Here is a 19,933-nt window from a genome sequence, read left to right on the forward strand (position 1 = left end):
TTTGATTTCTATTTGCAATATACTTTTTAACTGTGCTGTTTCACAAAAGTTCTGAACCTATAAACATTTTACGGACCAGTATATTTTACATTAGTTATCTTGTTGTTTTTAGTCTCCCCTTTCAGCTCCACTCAACCCTTCCCATCTATCTCTTAACACCATCCAGTTTTGATTTCCATGTTTCACACAAGTTCTGAACCTTTCTATTCTCATAGTTTCTACAGATTGTAAATTCAAGATTTTTTTCTTCTAAAAGTATTATATTATTGATCGATTGACTATAAACTTTTCAAATCACCCAGCAGTGCAATTTACAGAGTTAGCTCCAGGTAAATGTTGCAATTCTTCAGCCATTCCTGAACCTGCGACCAAAAACAAGCTACATGTGGACATTACCAAAACAAATTATCTAATGATTCTGTCTCTTCGCAGCAAAATCTGCAGAGCTGGGATGGTTGTATCCCCATATATATATATATATATATATATAGTTGAAGTCGGAAGTTTACATACACTGGAGTCATTAAAACTTGTTTTTCAACCACTCCACAAATTTCTTTTAAACAAACTATAGTTTTGGCAAGTTGGTTAGGACATCTACTTTGTGCACGACACCAGTAATTTTTCCAACAATTGTTTACAGACAGATTATTTAACTTACAGTGAGGGGGGAAAGTATTTGATCCCCTGCTGATTTTGTACGTTTGCCCACTGACAAAGAAATGATCAGTCTATAATTTTAATGGTAGGTTTATTTGAACAGTGAGACAGAATAACAACAAAAAAATCCAGAAAAATGCATGTCACAAATGTTATAAATTGATTTGCATTTTAATGAGGGAAATAAGTATTTGACCCCTCTGCAAAACATGGCTTAGTACTTGGTGGCAAAACCCTTGTTGGCAATCAGAGGTCAGACGTTTCTTGTAGTTGGCCACCAGGTTTGTACACATCTCAGGAGGGATTTTGTCCCACTCCTCTTTGCAGATCTTCTCCAAGTCATTAAGGTTTCGAGGCTGATGTTTGGCAACTCGAACCTTCAGCTCCCTCCACAGATTTTCTATGGGATTAAGGTCTGGAGACTGGCTAGGCCACTCCAGGACCTTAATGTGCTTCTTCTTGAGCCACTCCTTTGTTGCCTTGGCCGTGTGTTTTGGGTCATTGTCATGCTGGAATACCCATCCACGACCCATTTTCAATGCCCTGGCTGAGGGAAGGAGGTTCTCACCCAAGATTTGACGGTACATGGCCCCGTCCATCGTCCCTTTGATGCGGTGAAGTTGTCCTGTCCCCTTAGCAGAAAAAAACCCCCAAAGCATAATGTTTTCACCTCCATGTTTGACGGTGGGGATGGTGTTCTTGGGGTCATAGGCAGCATTCCTCCTCCTCCAAACACGGCGAGTTGAGTTGATGCCAAAGAGCTCCATTTTGGTCTCATCTGACCACAACACTTTCACAGAGTTGTCCTCTGAATCATTCAGATGTTCATTGGCAAACTTCAGACAGGCATGTATATGTGCTTTCTTGAGCAGGGGGACCTTGCGGGCGCTGCAGGATTTCAGTCCTTCACGGCGTAGTGTGTTACCAATTGTTTTCTTGGTGACTGCCTTGAGATCATTGACAAGATCCTCCCATGTAGTTCTGGGCTGATTCCTCACCGTTCTCATGATCATTGCAACTCCACGAGGTGAGATCTTGCATGGAGCCCCAGGCCGAGGGAGATTGACAGTTCTTTTGTGTTTCTTCCATTTGCGAATAATCGCACCAACTGTTGTCATCTTCTCACCAAACTGCTTGGCGATGGTCTTGTAGCCCATTCCAGCCTTGTGTAGGTCTACAATCTGTCCCTGACATCCTTGGAGAGCTCTTTGGTCTTGGCCATGGTGGAGAGTTTGGAATCTGATTGATTGATTGATTGCTTCTGTGGACAGGTGTCTTTTATACAGGTAACAAGCTGAGATTAGGAGCACTCCCTTTAAGAGTATAAAAGACACCTGGGAGCCAGAAATCTTTCTGATTAAGAGGGGGTCAAATACTTATTTCCCTCATTAAAATGCTAATCAAATTATAACATTGTTGACATGCATTTTTCTGGATTTTTTTGTTGTTATTCTGTATCTCACTGTTCAAATAAACCTACCATTAAAATTATAGACTGATCATTTCTTTGTCAGTGCGCAAACATACAAAATCAGCAGGGGATCAAATACTTTTTTCCTTCACTGTATCACAATTTCAGTGGGTCAAAAGTTTACATACACTAAGTTGACTGTGCCTTTAATCAGCTTGGAAAATTCCAGAAAATTATGCCATGGCTTTAAGAAGCTTCTGATAGGCTAATTGACATCATTTGAATCAATTGGAGGAATACCTGTGGATGTATTTCAAGGCCTACCTTCAAATTCAGTGCCTATTTTCTTGACATCATGGGGAAATCAAAAGAAATCAGCCAAGACCTCAGAACAAAAATTGCAGACCTCCACAAGTCTGGTTCATTCTTGGGAACAATTTCCAAACGCCTGAATGTACCACGTTCATCTGTACAAAGAGTAGTACGCAAGTATAAACACCATGGGACCACGGAGCCGTCATACCGCTCAGAAAGGAGATGCATTCTCCTAGAGATGAACGTATTTTGGTGCGAAATGTGCAATCAATCCCAGAAAAATAGCAAAGGACTTTGTGAAGAATACTGGAGGAAACAAGTACAAAAGTATCTACAGTGGGGAGAACAAGTATTTGATACACTGCCGATTTTGCAGGTTTTCCTACTTACAAAGCATGTAGATGTCTGTAATTTTTATCATAGGTACACTTCAACTGTGAGAGACGGAATCTAAAACAAAAATCCAGAAAATCACATTGTATGATTTTTAAATAATTAATTTGCATTTTATTGCATGACATAGGTATTTGATCACCTACCAACCAGTAAGAATTCCGGCTCTCACAGACCTGTTAGTTTTTCTTTAAGAAGCCCTCCTGTTCTCCACTCATTACCTGTATTAACTGCACCTGTTTGAACTCGTTACCTGTATAAAAGACACCTGTCCACACACTCAATCAAACAGATTCCAACCTCTCCACAATGGCCAAGACCAGAGAGCTGTGTAAGGACATCAGGGATAAAATTGTAGACCTGCACAAGGCTGGGATGGGCTACAGGACAATAGGCAAGCAGCTTGGTGAGAAGGAAACAACTGTTGGCGCAATTATTAGAAAATGGAAGAAGTTCAAGATGACGGTCAATCACCCTCGGTCTGGGGCTCCATGCAAGATTTCACCTCGTGGGGCATCAATGATCATGAGGAAGGTGAGGGACCAGCCCAGAACTACACGGCAGGACCTGGTCAATGACCTGAAGAGAGCTGGGACCACAGTCTCAAAGAAAACCATTAGTAACACACTACGCCGTCATGGATTAAAATCCTGCAGCGCACGCAAGGTCCCCCTGCTTAAGCCAGTGCATGTCCAGGCCTGTCTGAAGTTTGCCAATGACCATCTGGATGATCCAGAGGAGGAATGGGAGAAGGTCATGTGGTCTGATGAGACAAAAATAGAGCTTTTTGGTCTAACTCCACTCGCCGTGTTTGGAGGAAGAAGAAGTATGAGTACAACCCCAAGAACACCATCCCAACCGTGAAGCATGGAGGTGGAAACATCATTCTTTGGGGATGCTTTTCTGCAAAGGGGACAGGACGACTGCACCGTATTGAGGGGAGGATGGATGGGGCCATGTATCGCGAGATCTTGGCCAACAACCTCCTTCCCTCAGTAAGAGCATTGAAGATGGGTCGTGGCTGGGTCTTCCAGCATGACAACGACACGAAGCACACAGCCATGGCAACTAAGGAGTGGCTCCGTAAGAAGCATCTCAAGGTCCTGGAGTGGCCTAGCCAGTCTCCAGACCTGAACCCAATAGAAAATCTTTGGAGGGAGCTGAAAGTCCGTATTGCCCAGCGACAGCCCCGAAACCTGAAGGATCTGGAGAAGATCTGTAGGGAGGAGTGGGCCAAAATCCCTGCTGCAGTGTGTGCAAACCTAGTCAAGAACTACAGGAAACGTATGATCTCTGTAATTGCAAACTAAGGTTTCTGTACCAAATATTAAGTTCTGCTTTTCTGATGTATCAAATACTTATGTCATGCAATAAAATGCAAATTAATTACTTAAAAATCATACAATGTGATTTTCTGGATTTTTGTTTTAGATTCCGTCTCTCATAGTTGAAGTGTACCTATGATAAAAATTACAGACCTCTACATGCTTTGTAAGTAGGAAAACCTGCAAAATCGGCAGTGTATCAAATACTTGTTCTCCCCACTGTATATCCACAGTAAAACGAGTCCTATATCGACAAACTGAAAGGCCGCTCAGCAAGGAAGAAGCCACTGCTCCAAAACTGCCATAAAAAAGCCAGACTACGGTTTGCAACTGCACATGGGGACAAAGATCGTACTTTTTGGACAAATGTCCTCTGGTCTGATGAAACAAAAATAGAACTGTTTGACCATAATGAACATCGTTATGTTTGGAGGAAAAAGGGGGAGGCTTGCAAGCCGAAGAACACCATCCCAACCGTGAAGCACGGGGTCGGCAGCATCATGTTGTGGGGGTGCTTTGCTGCAGGAGGGACTGGTGCACTTCACAAAATAGATGGCATCATGAGGCGGGAAAATTATGTGGATATATTGAAGAAACATCTCAAGATATCAGTCAGGAAGTTAAAGCTTGGTTGCAAATGGGTCTTCCAAATGGACAATGACCCCAAGCATACTTCCAAAGTTGTGGCAAAATGGCTTAAGGACAACAAAGTCAAGGTATTGGAATGGCCATCACAAAGCCCTGACCTCAATCCTATAGAAAATTTGTGGGCAGAACTGAAAAAGCGTGTGCGAGCAAGAAGGCCTACAAACCTGACTCAGTTACACCAGCTCTGTCAGGAGGAATGGGCCAAAATTCACCCAACTTATTGTGGGAAGCTTGTGGAAGGCTACTCGAAACATTTGACCCAAGTTAACAATTTTAGGCAATGCTACCAAATACTAATTGAGTGTATGTAAACTTCTGACCCACCGGGAATGTGATGAAAGAAATAAAAGCTGAAATAAATCATTCTCTCTACTATTATTCTGGCATTTCACATTCTAAAAATAAAGTGGTGATCCTAACTGACCTAACACAGGGAATTTTTACTATTATTAAATGTCAGGAATTGTGAAAAACTGAGTTTAAATGCATTTGGCTAAGGTGTATGTAAATTTCCGACTTCAACTGTGTACAGTATATATATAACATTCTATTAGTTGCAAGAATCTGGTAAGATTCTGGTATCAATTAAATTGGAAAATTCGAAATTTTCAATCCGGCATCGTTTTGTGTATCAGCTCATAAACCATGTGCCATGAAATCGGTACATCGAAAAATGATTCCCAACTATTTTGCAATCTATATGGCACAGCTGTCAATGTTTTGGTCCTTAAATTAAACTGGTATACATTTTTATTTATCTCTATTTTCTTTAACCAATTTTGGTCTTTAATGCAGGGTCGACAGACAAGTTCCTTACTTTTTCCCCCCTTCCAATTGCCTCTTCCATTTTTGCGGTAATGCTGCAATTAGGATGCCTGTATCTTTGTAGGGACTGTGTAATTAAGTGTAATTAATAACTTAACCATTCTCAAAGGGATATTCAATGGTCTGTGTTTTTTTATACTGAACAAAAATATAAACGCAACATGTAAAGTGTTGGTCCCATGTTTCATGAGCTGAAAAAAAAGATTCCAGAAATGATCCATACACACAAAAAGCGTATTTCTCTCAAATATTATACACAAATGTGTTTATACCTGTTAGTGAGCATTTTTCCTTTGCCAAGATAATCCAGCCACTGGACAGGTGTGGCATATCAAGCAGCTGATTAAACAGCATGATCATTACACAGGTTTTGGAGAATTTGGCAGTACGTCCAACCGGCCTCAGAACCGCAGACCACGTGTAACCACGCCAGCCCAGGACCTCCACATCCGGCTTCTTCACCTGCGGGATCGTCTGAGACCAGCCAACTGGACAGCTGATGAAACTGTGGGTTTGCACAATCGAAGAATTTCTGCACAAACTGTCAAAAACCCTCTCAGGGAAGCTCATCTGCATGCTCATCGTCCTCACCAGGGTCTTGACCTGACTGCAGTTTGGCGTCATAACTGACTTCAGTGAGCAAATGCTCACCTTCGATGGCCACTGGCACGCTGGAGAAGTGTGCTCTTCATGGATGAATCCCAGTTTCAACTGTACTGGGCAGATGGCGTGTATGGTGTCGTCAATGCTGTGAACAGAGTGCCCCATGGTGGCGGTAGGGTTATGATATGGACATGCATAAGCTACGAACAATGAACAAAATTGCATTTTATCAATGGCAATTTGAATACCTTGATGATACCTTGATGAGATCTGCTGCCATCACCTTATGTTTCAGCATGATAATGCACAGCCCCATATCGCAAGAATATGTACACAATTCCGGGAAGCAGAAAATGTCCCAGTTTTTCCATGGCCTGCATACTCACCAGACATGTCACCCATTGAGCATGTTCGGGATGCTCTGGATCGATGTGTAAGACAGCATGTTCCAGTTCACACCAATATCCAGCAACTTAGCACAACCATTGACGAGGAGTGGGACAACATTCCACAGGCCATAATCAACAGATCAACTCTATGCAAAGGAGATGTCGCGCTGCATGAGGCAAATGGTGGTCACACCAAAAACTGACAGTTTTTTTTATCCATGCCCCAACCTTTAAAAAAAAAGTTATCTGTGACCAATGGATGCATCTGTATTCCCAGTCATGTGAAATCCATAAATTAGGCCTAATGAATTTATTTCAATTGACGGATTTCCTTATATGAACATTAACTCCATACAGTCTTTGAAATTCTTGCAAGTTGCGTATATATTTTTGTTCAGTGTATTTTTACCCATCTACCAATAGGTGCCCTTCTTTGTGAGTCCATGCAACTTATTATGTGACTTGTTAAGCACATTTTTACTCCTGAACTTATTTAAGCTTGCCATAACAAAGGGGTTGAATAATTATTAACGCATTAAGACATTTCAGCTTTTAATTTTTTATTAATTTGTAAAAATTTCACAAAACATAATTCTACTTTGACATTATGGGGTATTGTGTGTAGGCCAGTGACAATTTTTTTTGCAATTTAATCCATTTTAAATGCAGGCTGTAACACAGCAAAATGTGGAAAAAGTCAAGGGGTGTGAATAATTTCTGAAGGCACTGTACAGTATATACACTGCTCAAAAAAATAAAGGGAACACTTAAACAACACAATGTAACTCCAAGTCAATCACACTTCTGTGAAATCAAACTGTCCACTTAGGAAGCAACACTGATTGACAATACATTTCACATGCTGTTGTGCAAATGGAATAGACAAAAGGTGGAAATTATAGGCAATTAGCAAGACACCCCCAATAAAGGAGTGGTTCTGCAGGTGGTGACCACAGACCACTTCTCAGTTCCTATGCTTCCTGGCTGATGTTTTGGTCACTTTTGAATGCTGGCGGTGCTTTCACTCTAGTGGTAGCATGAGACGGAGTCTACAACCCACACAAGTGGCTCAGGTAGTGCAGCTCATCCAGGATGGCACATCAATGCGAGCTGTGGCAAGAAGGTTTGCTGTGTCTGTCAGCGTAGTGTCCAGAGCATGGAGGCGCTACCAGGAGACAGGCCAGTACATCAGGAGACGTGGAGGAGGCCGTAGGAGGGCAACAACCCAGCAGCAGGACCGCTACCTCCGCCTTTGTGCAAGGAGGAGCACTGCCAGAGCCCTGCAAAATGACCTCCAGCAGGCCACAAACTCCAAGCGGGCTGTCATGCCTTTTACCGAGGAGTACCTTTCGTCAGGCAAAGGCCTGACTGGTGGTGTGCTCCAGAGATGGTTGTCCTTCTGGAAGGTTCTCCCATCTCCACAGAAGAAACTCTGGAGCTCTGTCAGAGTGACCATCGGGTTCTTGGTCACCTCTATGACAAAGGCCCTTCTCCCCCGATTGCTCAAATTGGCCGGGCGGCCAGCTCTAGAAAGAGTCTTGGTGGTTCCAAACTTCTCCCATTTAAGAATGGAGGCCACTCTGTTCTTGGGAACCTTCAATGCTGCAGACATTTTTTGGTACCCTTCCCCAGATCTGTACCTCGACACAATCCTGTCTCGGAACTCTACAGACAATTCCTTTGACTTCCTAGCTTGGTTTTTGCTCTGACATGCACTGTCAATGTGGGAACTTATATAGACAGGTGTGTGCCTTTCCAAATCATGTCCAATCAATTGAATTTACCACAGGTGGACTCCAATAAAGGATGATCAATGGAAACAGGATGCACCTGAGCTCAATTTCGATTCTCATAGCAAAGCGTCTGAATACTTATGTAAATATATTTATGTTTTTTATTTTAATTACATTTGCAAATATTTCTAAAAACCCATTTTCACTTTGTCATTATGGGGTATTGTGTGTAGATTGATGAACAATTTAATCATTTTTAGAGTAAGGCTGTAATGTAACAAAATGTGAAGAGGTCTGAATACTTTCCGAGTTCACTGTAAGTACATAGCCTATATGTGTGTAAACAGCTGAGGTGAGGTGTTATGCTCACCGATCTGGGCATTGTCGTAGAGCAGCAGGTCGTGGGAGCCTTGGTATCCTGTGCGGTAGTTGGTGCGCGTGCCGCTGTCCCACTGCACCACCACCGTCTTATCAGGCGTGGTGGTGCTGCCTTGCCGCCCGATCTCCACCACTGTGCCCACGTGACCCTCACTGTCGTCCTGGTTCCCCCACTTCCAGTCCAGGCCGCGCACCACACGCATGCCCACCTCCATGCTGCCTCTCGGGCCAGCCGGGCCCGAGGGCCGCGGCCTGGTGAGGTCGCTTCCGCTGCTGCTGTTGTTGCGCCTCCGGGGCCTGTGAAGGGCAGGCCGGACCCGCACAGAGGGCAGGGAGGGCACCACGGGTAGCACCAGGGGCTCCGGGACCAAATCAGGGGTGACTGACAGGAGAAGGAGAGAGAAAGAAAAAGATGTCTAATCAATTGGGGCGCCGTCTACTAGCAGAGATGTGAATGAGAACTGGCAATTGAGTTTTCATTTTGTGACAAATAATTATTGCAGCCAAGCATCTTTTTCCGTAAATAGGCTAGCTCAGATTGGCCATTCACCGCCACTTCTTCATTGGTAAACAATTTCATGATCTTGACATTTTTTTAAAAATAAGTCAGCCTAAGCCCTAAAACAATAGTCTCAATCATAGAATTAGGAATTAGAACACTAGAATGGATATGGACTGTCTTATGAAGGGATAAATGTCAGCCATGTTTGTCAGGGAATTGGTAAACCATGGTTTGCCAGTGCTGTGATAAGATCATAGAAATAGAATGGGCTTGGAACCTCTAACCCTGGCAATTTGACTGGTAAACTCATGGGTACACTCGCAATGGCTGCCTGGTATTGTGATGCAACAATTTCCATGGTAATGCCGAATGTTCATTCAAATGATGCTAACTGATGTGGCTCATTGCAATGGAATGTATTTTTTTGTAATGTCAGTTGAGTTGATTCAACGAATCACATTCCAGATTAATGGGTACACTTCCTGCTTTTACATCCGGCTTTTCTTCCAGGTAAAAAAACCCCAAAAGGTTAAGACAATGTAATAATTCCATGCGAAAGCGTTCTAAATAAACAAATTAATGGGACCAGTGCCATTGATAACTATTAGCGCCGTTGCTAACTAGCAACGCTGGTCCCATGAATTGCAAAGAGTTATGGGAAATTATAACCACGTTGTCTTAACCTTGTAATCTTTAACCTAGATGTTGTTGTCTACGGGTACACTAGCAATGGGCTCCAGTCCACCTATTATGCCATCTTTTTTTGTTGGTAGTTTTTACCCCTTTTTCTTCCCAATTTCATGATATCCAATAAGTAGTTACAGTCTGTCCCATCGCTGCAACTCCCGTACAGACTCGTGAGAGGCGAAGGTCGAGAGCCATGCGTCCTCTGAAAAACGACCCCGTACTGCTTCCCGGCCCGCCACAAGAAGTCGCTAAAGCGCAATGGGACAAGGACATCTCAGCCGGCCAAACCCTCCCCTAACCCGGACGACGCTGGGCCAATTGTGCGCCGCCTCATGGGTCTCCCTGGTCTGTACTGATGCAGTGCCTTAGACCGCTGCACCACTCAGGAGGCCATCCATTATGCCATCATTGACTTCAATTCCATTCTATTTCTATTGATAAGATAGTGTAAAATAATGAATTAAGAATATGGTTGTGTTAGTAAATTCATTTGAGTGCCAGAGTGCTCTTAGAGTGCGCTCTGGGAGTTCGTAAATTCAGAGCATTGTCAGATTGTCTGTTCTTAAATTCAGAGCGTTTCATTCTCGGAACATTCAGAGCGCACACTGGACGCTCTCGGAGGAGTAGGGTTGATCCAAGCGTTCTGACCTCAAAACGGCAGTCCAGCACCTGAGCTAACTGGCTAATGTTGGCTAGCTACTTCCAGACACAAATGAAAAAACAACTCACTGACCATTTTACTCGCCCTTGCAGAGCTGGTTAGGCTGTTTTCATGTTATTCAGAGCATTGGTGACTGTAACTGTGCTGCTGGCAACAATTTAATTATGTTTTTTTGCTGACGTTTACCGACACCGGCCATATTCAACAGGTGTTGAACGTTCGTAAATTCATCAGTTATTCTGTGCTCTGGCACACTCAGATGAGAGCGCTCTGAAATTGGAGTAGATGGCCGGAGTGAATTTACGAATTGCACCTTTAATCTGCCCTCTGTTTGTTAGCTAGCTAGCCAGACAGTTTTAGAGTTATGATTCCATCATTTTTTCTAATTAACTGCCAATATGCTAACACTCCATTCAAATAATGCAGTCAATCCAGAGCCATTCATTGGCTGAAATCAGTTGATTGGACTTTGACAAGTTGTAAATGCAACAAGTACTGATATTGTATCATATAATAGCTTTTCAAGAAAACAAAAAAGTATTTTTACATATATTTTATTTTATATATACACAGTACCAGTCAAAGGTTTGGGCACACCTAGTCATTCAAGGGTTTTTCTTAATTTTGACTATTTTCTACATTGTAGAATAGTAGTGAAGACATCTAAACTATGAAATAACACATATGGTATCATGTAGTAACCAAAAATGTGTTAAACAAATCAAAATATATTTGATATGAGATTCTTCAAAGTAGACAGCTTTGCACACTCTTGGCATTCTCTCAACCAGCTTCACCTGGAATGCTTTTCCAACCGTCTTGAGGGAGTTCCCACATATGCTGAGCACTTGTTGGCTGCTTTTCCTTCACTCTGCAGTCCAACACATATTGCCCCCCCACACACATTGTTGTGACTAAGACGAAGATCAGATCAAATTTTATGACAAATTTATGCAGAATTCCAGGTAATTCCAAAGGGCTTACATACTTTTTCTTGCCACTGTATATATATATATATATATATATATATATCACAGAACATTTGTTTAAAACCGATATAAACCGTATTTATAATTATATGACTTTATTATTGGGTAACAATAATTCTATTACACATTTTCTGATAGATCACATGCCTTACTTAAATTTTCCTGCGTAAATAAAATCCGGATTATGCCTCTACTGCCATTCATTCCAATAAAAAAAATTCGGATTTCTCCCTGGCCAATATGGCTGCCATTTTCACCACATTCGGGGACATTGACTGTTTATGACACAGCCAGGATCTCTATGGTCTCAATACTCAGAGAGCTTTACACCACTCCCAGAGATACTGTCAGTGACACTGCAGCAGCATGCCTTTTGTCTCATTAACCAATGTACTGAAGCCCTGTGAGTTTATCCTGTCCCTTCTTCAACATTCACTGAGCCCCATGCTATGTGACATGGGCTGACTCAGGGGAGTCTAATGTCCAGCTGCTCCTCTCTAACACGCTCACTGCTTTCCTCTGTACCCCTGACATGACACAGCAGCCACAGTCTGCCACACAGTCATGCCCTCATCATGACACTATGGCATGTAGCATTAGCGCCCGGCAGCCACTTGAAACCCAGCAAACGCAGAAAGGAAGTGCTTATTCATGTGGAGGACTGAGTCGTCAGAATGGCAGGAACCTTCACAAATAAGAGAGGTATGCCAATCAGACAGCCCACCAGTCAGACAGCCAGCCGGTCAGACTGCATACATGGCCTACTTTAGCCCAGTCTTGCATAGGGAAAGGGGATATCTAAACTATATATACAAAAGAATGTGGACACCCCTTCAAATTTGTGGATTTCGGCTATTTCAGCCACACCCATTGCTGACAGGTGTATAAAATCGAGTACACAGCCATGCAATCTACATAGACAAACATTGTCAGTAGAATGGACTTACTGAAGAGCTCAGTGACTTTCAAAGTGGCACCGTCATAGAATGACACCTTTCCAACAAGTCAGTTCATCAAATTTCTGACCTGCTAGAGCTTCCCCAGTCAACTGTAAGTGCTGTTATTGTGAAGTGGCAACATCAAGGAGCAACAACAGATCATCCACGCAGTGGTACGCCACACAATCTCACAGTAGGGGACCACAGAGTGCTAAAGCGCGTAAAAAACGTCTGTCCTCAGTTGCAAGACTCACTACCGAGTTCCAAACTGCCTCTGGAAGCAACGTCAGCACAAGAACTGTTCGTCGGGAGCTTCATGAAATGGGTTTCCATGGCCGAGCAGGCGCATACAAGCCTAAGATCACCACGCGCAATGCCAAGCATCTAAGATCACAGCGTGCAATGCCAAGCGTCAGCTGGAGTGGTGTAAAGCTCACCGCCATTGGACTCCGGAGCAGTGGAAACGTGTTCTCTGGAGTGATGAATCACGCTTTACCATCTGGCTGTCCGATGGACGAATCTGGGTTTGGCGGATGCCAGGGGAACACTACCTGCCCGAATGCATAGTGCCAACTGTAAAGTTTGGTGGAGGAGGAATAGTGGTCTGGGGGTGTTTTTCATGGTTCGGGCTAGGCCCCTTAGTTCCAGTGAAGGGGAATCTTAACGCTACAGAATACAATGACATTCTAGATGATTCTGTGCTTCCAACTTTGTGGCAACAGTATGGGCAAGGCCCTTTCCTGTTTCTGCATGACAATGCCCCCGTGCACAAAGTGAGGTCCATACAGAAATGGTTTGTTGAGATTGGTGTGGAAGAACTCTACTGGCCTGCACAGAGCCCTGACCTTAAACCCTTCGAACATCTTTGGGATGAATTGGAACGCCGACTGAGAGACAGGCCTAATCGCACAACATCAGTGCCCGACCTCACTAATGCTCTTGTGGCTGAATGGAAGCAAGTTCCCGCAGCAATGCTCCAACATCTAGTGGAAAGGCTTCCCAGAAGAGAGGAGGCTGTTATAGCAGCAAAGGGAGGATCAAGTCTATATTAATGCCCATGATTTTGGAAAGAGATGTTCGACGAGCACGTCCACATACTTTTGGTCATGTAGTGTAGTCAAGTGAATCCATTCATAACGGAATGGATTCAACCAAAATGTGTCTTCCGCTTTTAACTCAACCCCTCTGAATTAGAGAGGTCCGGGGGGCTGCCTTAATCGACGTCATCGGCACCCGGGGAGCAGTTGTTGTTGGGGGTTAACTGCCTTGCTAAAGGACAGAACGGCAGATTTTTCCACCTTGCCGGCTTGGAGATTCAAACCAGCGACCTTTTGGTTACTGGCTCAATGCTCTTAACCACTAGGAGGAATGTCTCAGTTGACCGGTTGTTGAAACACTGTCTGTCTACACAGCCACAACAAGAGGCTAAAGCACAGTCACCTTTTTTAAACCACTGAGTTAACCACGGTCAATGAATTTACAATGCTATTTAGCAATGGTATTGAACCAGTTTCCCTACCGTTGTTGAGGCGGTGGAGCCCTACCTCAGTTGCCCCTCGGCCAACAAATGCTTGGCTTTGGTTGATTTACGTTGATCATGTTGGTGATGGCATTCCTGGATGCTGCTTCGGTCTGTGTCTACAGTACACAGGGGAATCGAGGTTGGAGCTACTGCATAGATAGAGGCAGGCAGTCCAGCCGCCTGTAGTTGTGGAGCACACTAGATCAGCCTGTCTCTCTGCATCCTCCTCATCTGCCTGCCTGGGCTGCATACTGCGGGCTTGCAGCCTTTACGTAACGGCCTACAGAATTTTTTTGTGCATTTGTGTATGGACAAGAAAAAAGCATAGACAAATCCAATAAAAACAGTCACAAATGGATCGGAAAGTGAAACACTCAAATTTGACATTTTCCCTTGTTAAAACCAAGCATGTAGCCTAATCTACAGAAGTTCTGAACTTTTGACAGCTCTCCCTTTAATTGTCACTTCTCACTGGAAAGACTATTTCACACTCACTGGTTCCAATAACAGAGAGAACCTGCAACTATTATCTACCTATGAAGCTTTATGCTTACAAACAACATTTATTCACCCTGGGTGATACAACTGACAATGTAGACCAAATGCATTTTTTGTTGGTGCCTATTCAGTCTTAATCACATGATAAGTATTCAGATACTTGGTTTAGTATAGGCCTAAATCCATCTTAATCCAGCAGCAATAGGACAAACAAAATTATTATACTACGTTTGAGATTATATTTGTATGTTTACAGAGATTACTGTGTCATTTGTGTATTAAATGTATCTGCTTAAGCGTGAACACATATGGAGTGAGGGAGGGGGGGGGGGGGGGGGAGAAATCAGAGAAAGAACAAGCAGGCTGCTCATACTCTCTTTCTCCAGCCCTAAAATCACAGTTAGCCTGCCTTCACTGGATTAATAGCTCTGGCCAGTCATCTGACACTGTGTTAAAGGGGAGCCTCAGGGTGAGTATCGATAGTCTAAAGTAGCTTCCTGTCCTTGGCTCCTCTTCTCCTTTTGCTCTGATCTACCGGTGATGTGAAAGCAATAAGTTAGAAATCCTAGCAGTTCTTTCAGATCACCCTTGATACAGGAAAATAAACTAGGAGAAAGAGATCGTCTAGGCCAGTTGTTTTCTACTGCAGGTGGTCCGAATGTTTTTAACATATGTTTCGTCCAAAAAGAATAGGCCTCACAGTTGGGACATGGGAGTATTAGGCTAATAGAATTATAAGCAATTTTACATTACTTTTCACAATGTAAATTGTTTATAATAATAATAAAACCTTTCATCTGTTACATTCGCTGATAAAATTGACTGGTTGTCCTAAAGAGATTGACAGTGATTTGTTGGTCCCTGGAAGCGAAAAGGTTGGGATAATTGAATGACTGAGATGCACCCTTTGGATGGAGAGATCTATGGAGATTAGGGAAAGGAGACATTTGCCTACCAATCTCCCTCCATGCTTGTGCATCTTGATCAGGCAGGGATTTCACCAGCCTGCCAGTGTATACTGATATCTAATCAGAATTAAAATTGGACTAGGACTGACTGTGCCAAGTACACTCCCAGCATGGATGAATCTGGGGGTGACTACCTCCACAACAAGCCCTTATCCTGGCTTTAAAAGAACACTGTTCCACAGTGGGAGCTTAGCTCAACCCAGTAGGATACAGTGGCTAGTTGGCTGACATCGGACCAAAGAAGAAAAACTGGGAATCGATATTCACAATCAATGGGTTACATTTGTGGCATGCTAAACGGATCATCCCACAAAGGTGTGCAGCAGACTTCTGGGTGGACCATGTTTAGGACCTAATCAATAAATCAACATGAAAAAGAAGTAAGAAGTAGAGCTGCCATAAAGGACAACCAGGTTATTCAAAAGGATTCTCAGCCACCAAATTGTACCCTACTATAATTACTGTAAGCAAGCAAGCAAGCAAGAGTGCAAACAAGCCAGCAAGAGCGCAAGCAAGCCAAAACCCAACAACACCAACACAGCAGAGGTCCATATTATTTTGTGGGCCCTACAGGGCCTGTGGTTGGGTGATTCGCATTAAATCAGTATTATCCATGGCAGTAACAAATCGTTAGAAAACCATGATGCATCTGCCACAATCAACTATCATTCTGAAGACTAAGATGCTTAGTTTATGGCAGTCTAAAAAGAAGTCCCTAGAATTTTGTACATTTTCACCCCAAAATTGTCATTACCGAAATGCGCCCAGTTTAAATTCTTGGGTCACTTATAAAATGTTACTTTAGAAAAATCTAAATTATTTGAATAAAACAAAATATGTTGCTGTAGTTTGTCCATAAATCATACTACTTGAAGTCTACATTAAACTATAATATTTATTACGTAAAAACACTATCTGTGGCCATGTTTCTCATTACCGCAACACTTTAAGTTGCTGTAAAAACGCCAATATTTTATTTCTAAATATTGTTATTCAACCATGATGCATCATCTAGAGGAGTAGTCCTTAGATGAGCACAAGTTAATTTAATTACTTCACTTATATGCCTTCAGAATGAGGATCTTATTCTTAAACACCCCCTTTACGACACCTGACCTTCTCATTACCGAAATTACTAAAAAGCTCAAATTGGGAAATCTTAGAGAACCATTACCTTACCAACATGGAAGGATGAATAGGGTTTATTGATGTGGTCAATTGTTTGCTGACTCATAATGGCTGTCTGCTATTACTTGCAGCTCAGGGTCTTTCATTACCGAAACACACATTTTTCACAACCACATCATTTTTGGGGTCCATTTCGGTAATGAGAACCTTAATTTCAGTAAGGATAATAAGCTAATTTTAATGTATAGTCAATGGGTGTGCTGTGCTGGTAACTTGAATGATTTACTAGGACCACTACTTATACCTATAGTATATATTTTTTGTGAAACATCAGTTATTTGATTAAGTAGGGGTTGTCAGGAAATATGGGTATAAACCCCATTTTAAATTTACTTAAAGCCACAATCTGGAGTTTGCGTATTAGCACTAAAAGGAGGATATCCTTCATTTTGACATGTGTACCTGTTTTTGGTCCATACCCCACATACAGTACCAGTCAAAAGTTTGGACACACCTACTCATTCAAGGGTTTTTCTTTATTTTTTATATTTTCTACCTTGTAAAATAATAGTGAAGACATCAAAACTATTAAATAACATGTAGTAGTAACCAAAAAAAGTGTTAAACAAATATATATAAATATTTTATATTCTTCGAAGTAGCCACCCTTTGCCTTGATGACAGCTTTGCACAATTTTGGCATTCTCTCAACCAGCTTCATGAGGTAGTCACCTGTAATGGATTTCAATTAACAGGTGTGTCTTGTTAAAAGTTAATTTGTGGAATTTCTTTCATTCATAATGCGTTTGAGCCGATCAATTGTGTTGTGACAAGGTAGGGGTGGTATACAGAAGATAGGGCTATTTGATAAAAGACCAAGTTCATATTATGGCAAGAACAGCTCAAATAAGCAACGAGAAATTACAGATTGTGTTGCGGTAATAAGAAATATACACTACCGTTCAAAATTTGGGGTCACTTACAAATGTCCTCTTTTTTGAAAGAAAAGCAAATTTTTTGTCCATCAAAATAACATCAAATTCATCAGAAATACAGTGTAGACATTGTTAATGTTGTAAATTACTATTGTAGCTGGAAATGGCAGATTTTTTATGGAATATCTACATAGGCGTACAGAGGCCCATTATCAGCAACCATCACTCCTGTGTTCCAATGACATGTTGTGTTAGCTAATCCAAGTTGATCACTTTAAAAGGCTAATTGATCATTAGAAAACCCTTTTGCAATTATGTTAGCACAGCTGAAAACTGTTGTTCTGATTAAAGAAGAAATAAAACTGGCCTTCTTTAGACTAGTTGAGTATCTGGAGCATCAGCATTTGTGGGTTCGATTACAGGTTCAAAATGGCCAGAAACAAAGAACTTTCTTCTGAAACTTGTCAGTCTATTCTTGTTCTGAGAAATGAAGGCTATTCCATGCGAGAAATTGCCAAGAAACTGAAGATCTCGTACAACACTGTGTACTACTCCCTTCACAGAAGAGCACAAACGGTGTCTAACCAGAATAGAAATGTTAAAGGCCCCGGTGCATAAATGAGCAAGAGGACAAGTACATTAGAGTGTCTAGTTTGAGAAACAGACGCCTCACAAGTTCTCAACTGGCGGCTTCATTAAATAGTACCCGCAAAACACCAGTCTCAACATCAAACGTGAAGAGGCGTCTCCGGGATGTTAGCCTTGTGAAGCTGACGTCACCAACACACACACACAGACACACGCGTACACACAGACGCTCGGACAGAGACAGAAATAGCATACCTCCAAGGTAATACTCTCTAGGTGCATAATAAGAGTGTAAATTAAAGGGCATTTTCTGATAACAGTGCACAAGACACATACCCTACCCTAGTCTCCAACCCTGTATAGGTGGATTAATCATAAACATTACTAATGAAATCACTAATTTCAAAGGGAGTGGCCCTTCCCCACAATTCTAAGCATTATATATGAGGCAAGGTGCATGGGCTGAATGCAAGTTGACACAGATTTATCAATAGCGAAATATTCAAAGTTACCCAAGCCTAAATGACATTTTTCTGATTCTTTGCCCGTCTATAACAACAAATATCGGAAGAAAAATGCTATATCTGTCCAATACCTTACTGTGAACATTTGATTGACTTGACTAAATTTCAACAGTGTGATAATGTGAAGCACTGGTAAAGGTAGGATTGAGTGCCCACACGGCCATGTTATCATATTCTATCACACTAACATCTGATGCCCATCTACATCTAGACCGCTGTAATAATGTGGTTTATTTACATTCTATCTGGATAATAATTGATTTAATCATATAGACCTATGCTAGGGCTAGGCATACACACATTTTTGAAGTAGGTAGGCCTTTGTATATAGGCTGTGTGTATTGCTAGAATTAGGCTAGGTACTTGGTGGAATCTTGATGGAACTGACGCATGTCAGAAACATCTGGTGCCGCAGGGTTTTCTGAAAATTAATATGGATACTGGATAAACAATCCACATTGTTAAAACATCTGGCAAGATTGCATCACCTAGCTCACCCTGGCTAAAACACTGGACCAACTTAATTTGCCGTTTTCCATTTCAGGCTCGTGACTTCCCTGGTTTTGATTTGATGTAGCTTGCTGTACAATGTAATTATTGACTGTTTACATTGTATCAGTATATTCCAACTGGAGTAAAGCAGTGTTCCTCATATATATATATATTATAAATATATATATATATATTTTTTTTTTACAATTTGGTGTGTAATTAGACCTAAGTCATATTGAAAATTGCCAGAATGTGGCAAAAACTCTATGTACTCTCACTGGACACCCTGTGACTGAGAAAGAAGCAATTGTCGCATCCCAGAGCCTCTGAACCATTATCACAAACCACATAACAATCCTAAACACAATATCTGAACAGAAGCCTGAACAGTACCCAATCCTACTGAGTGTTCTATTTCTGTATTATATAAGCTCCAAATAATGCAACATTATCAATAAACTCACTCCCCATGATCTTCATCCCACTCCTGAACATCTCAAAGAGCTCTATTCCAGAGTCGCAGGACACCATGAGCAGCTTTGTGCTGTGTCACTGCCTTGTCAATGTGACTGTCTTAGCACTATGGACCAGTCATCCTGCTATCAGAGGAATAAACATGTTCAAGCAGTTTCTGTCCTACAGTATTTGCTTTGGGGTGAAGTTTGCTCTTTGTTTTTGGAACGGAACATGCTGGACTCACTATCTGTGACAAAAAACAAGGTAAAGAAAGTCTGTCAAAGGGTTGTAGCAATAGCCCCGTGGTAGTCCTGTATCACTAACTGCATTCATATCACTGATGAGTTACAGAAGTAGACCTACTG

The 19,933-nt window shown here is 42.0% G+C and overlaps 1 protein-coding gene and 1 long non-coding RNA gene across 5 annotated transcripts in view; one reads left to right on the forward strand and one right to left on the reverse strand.

Moving 5' to 3' along the window:
- The window catches only part of LOC139542605 (E3 ubiquitin-protein ligase MIB2-like), a 77,184-nt gene that overhangs the window by 49,616 nt on the left and 7,635 nt on the right, over nucleotides 1–19,933 (reverse strand). For 2 of the 4 annotated variants that reach the window (XM_071348241.1, XM_071348240.1), the window contains exons 1-2: nucleotides 19,577–19,720; nucleotides 8,673–9,062 (exon numbers count right to left, since the gene is read on the reverse strand). In XM_071348241.1, the coding sequence (XP_071204342.1) occupies nucleotides 8,673–9,062; nucleotides 19,577–19,643 (457 nt within the window). In that variant the 5' untranslated portion in view covers nucleotides 19,644–19,720. Of the gene's footprint in view, nucleotides 1–8,672; nucleotides 9,063–19,576; nucleotides 19,721–19,933 lie in introns of those variants that run through there. The other 2 variants (XM_071348242.1, XM_071348243.1) reach the window with 1 other exon arrangement.
- Nucleotides 1–19,933, forward strand: part of LOC139542606 (uncharacterized) — a 66,714-nt gene that overhangs the window by 18,053 nt on the left and 28,728 nt on the right. The window lies entirely within an intron of this gene.

Source organism: Salvelinus alpinus, chromosome 17, assembly GCF_045679555.1.
Source record: "Salvelinus alpinus chromosome 17, SLU_Salpinus.1, whole genome shotgun sequence".
In the NCBI taxonomy this organism is placed as follows: Eukaryota; Metazoa; Chordata; class Actinopteri; order Salmoniformes; family Salmonidae; genus Salvelinus; species Salvelinus alpinus.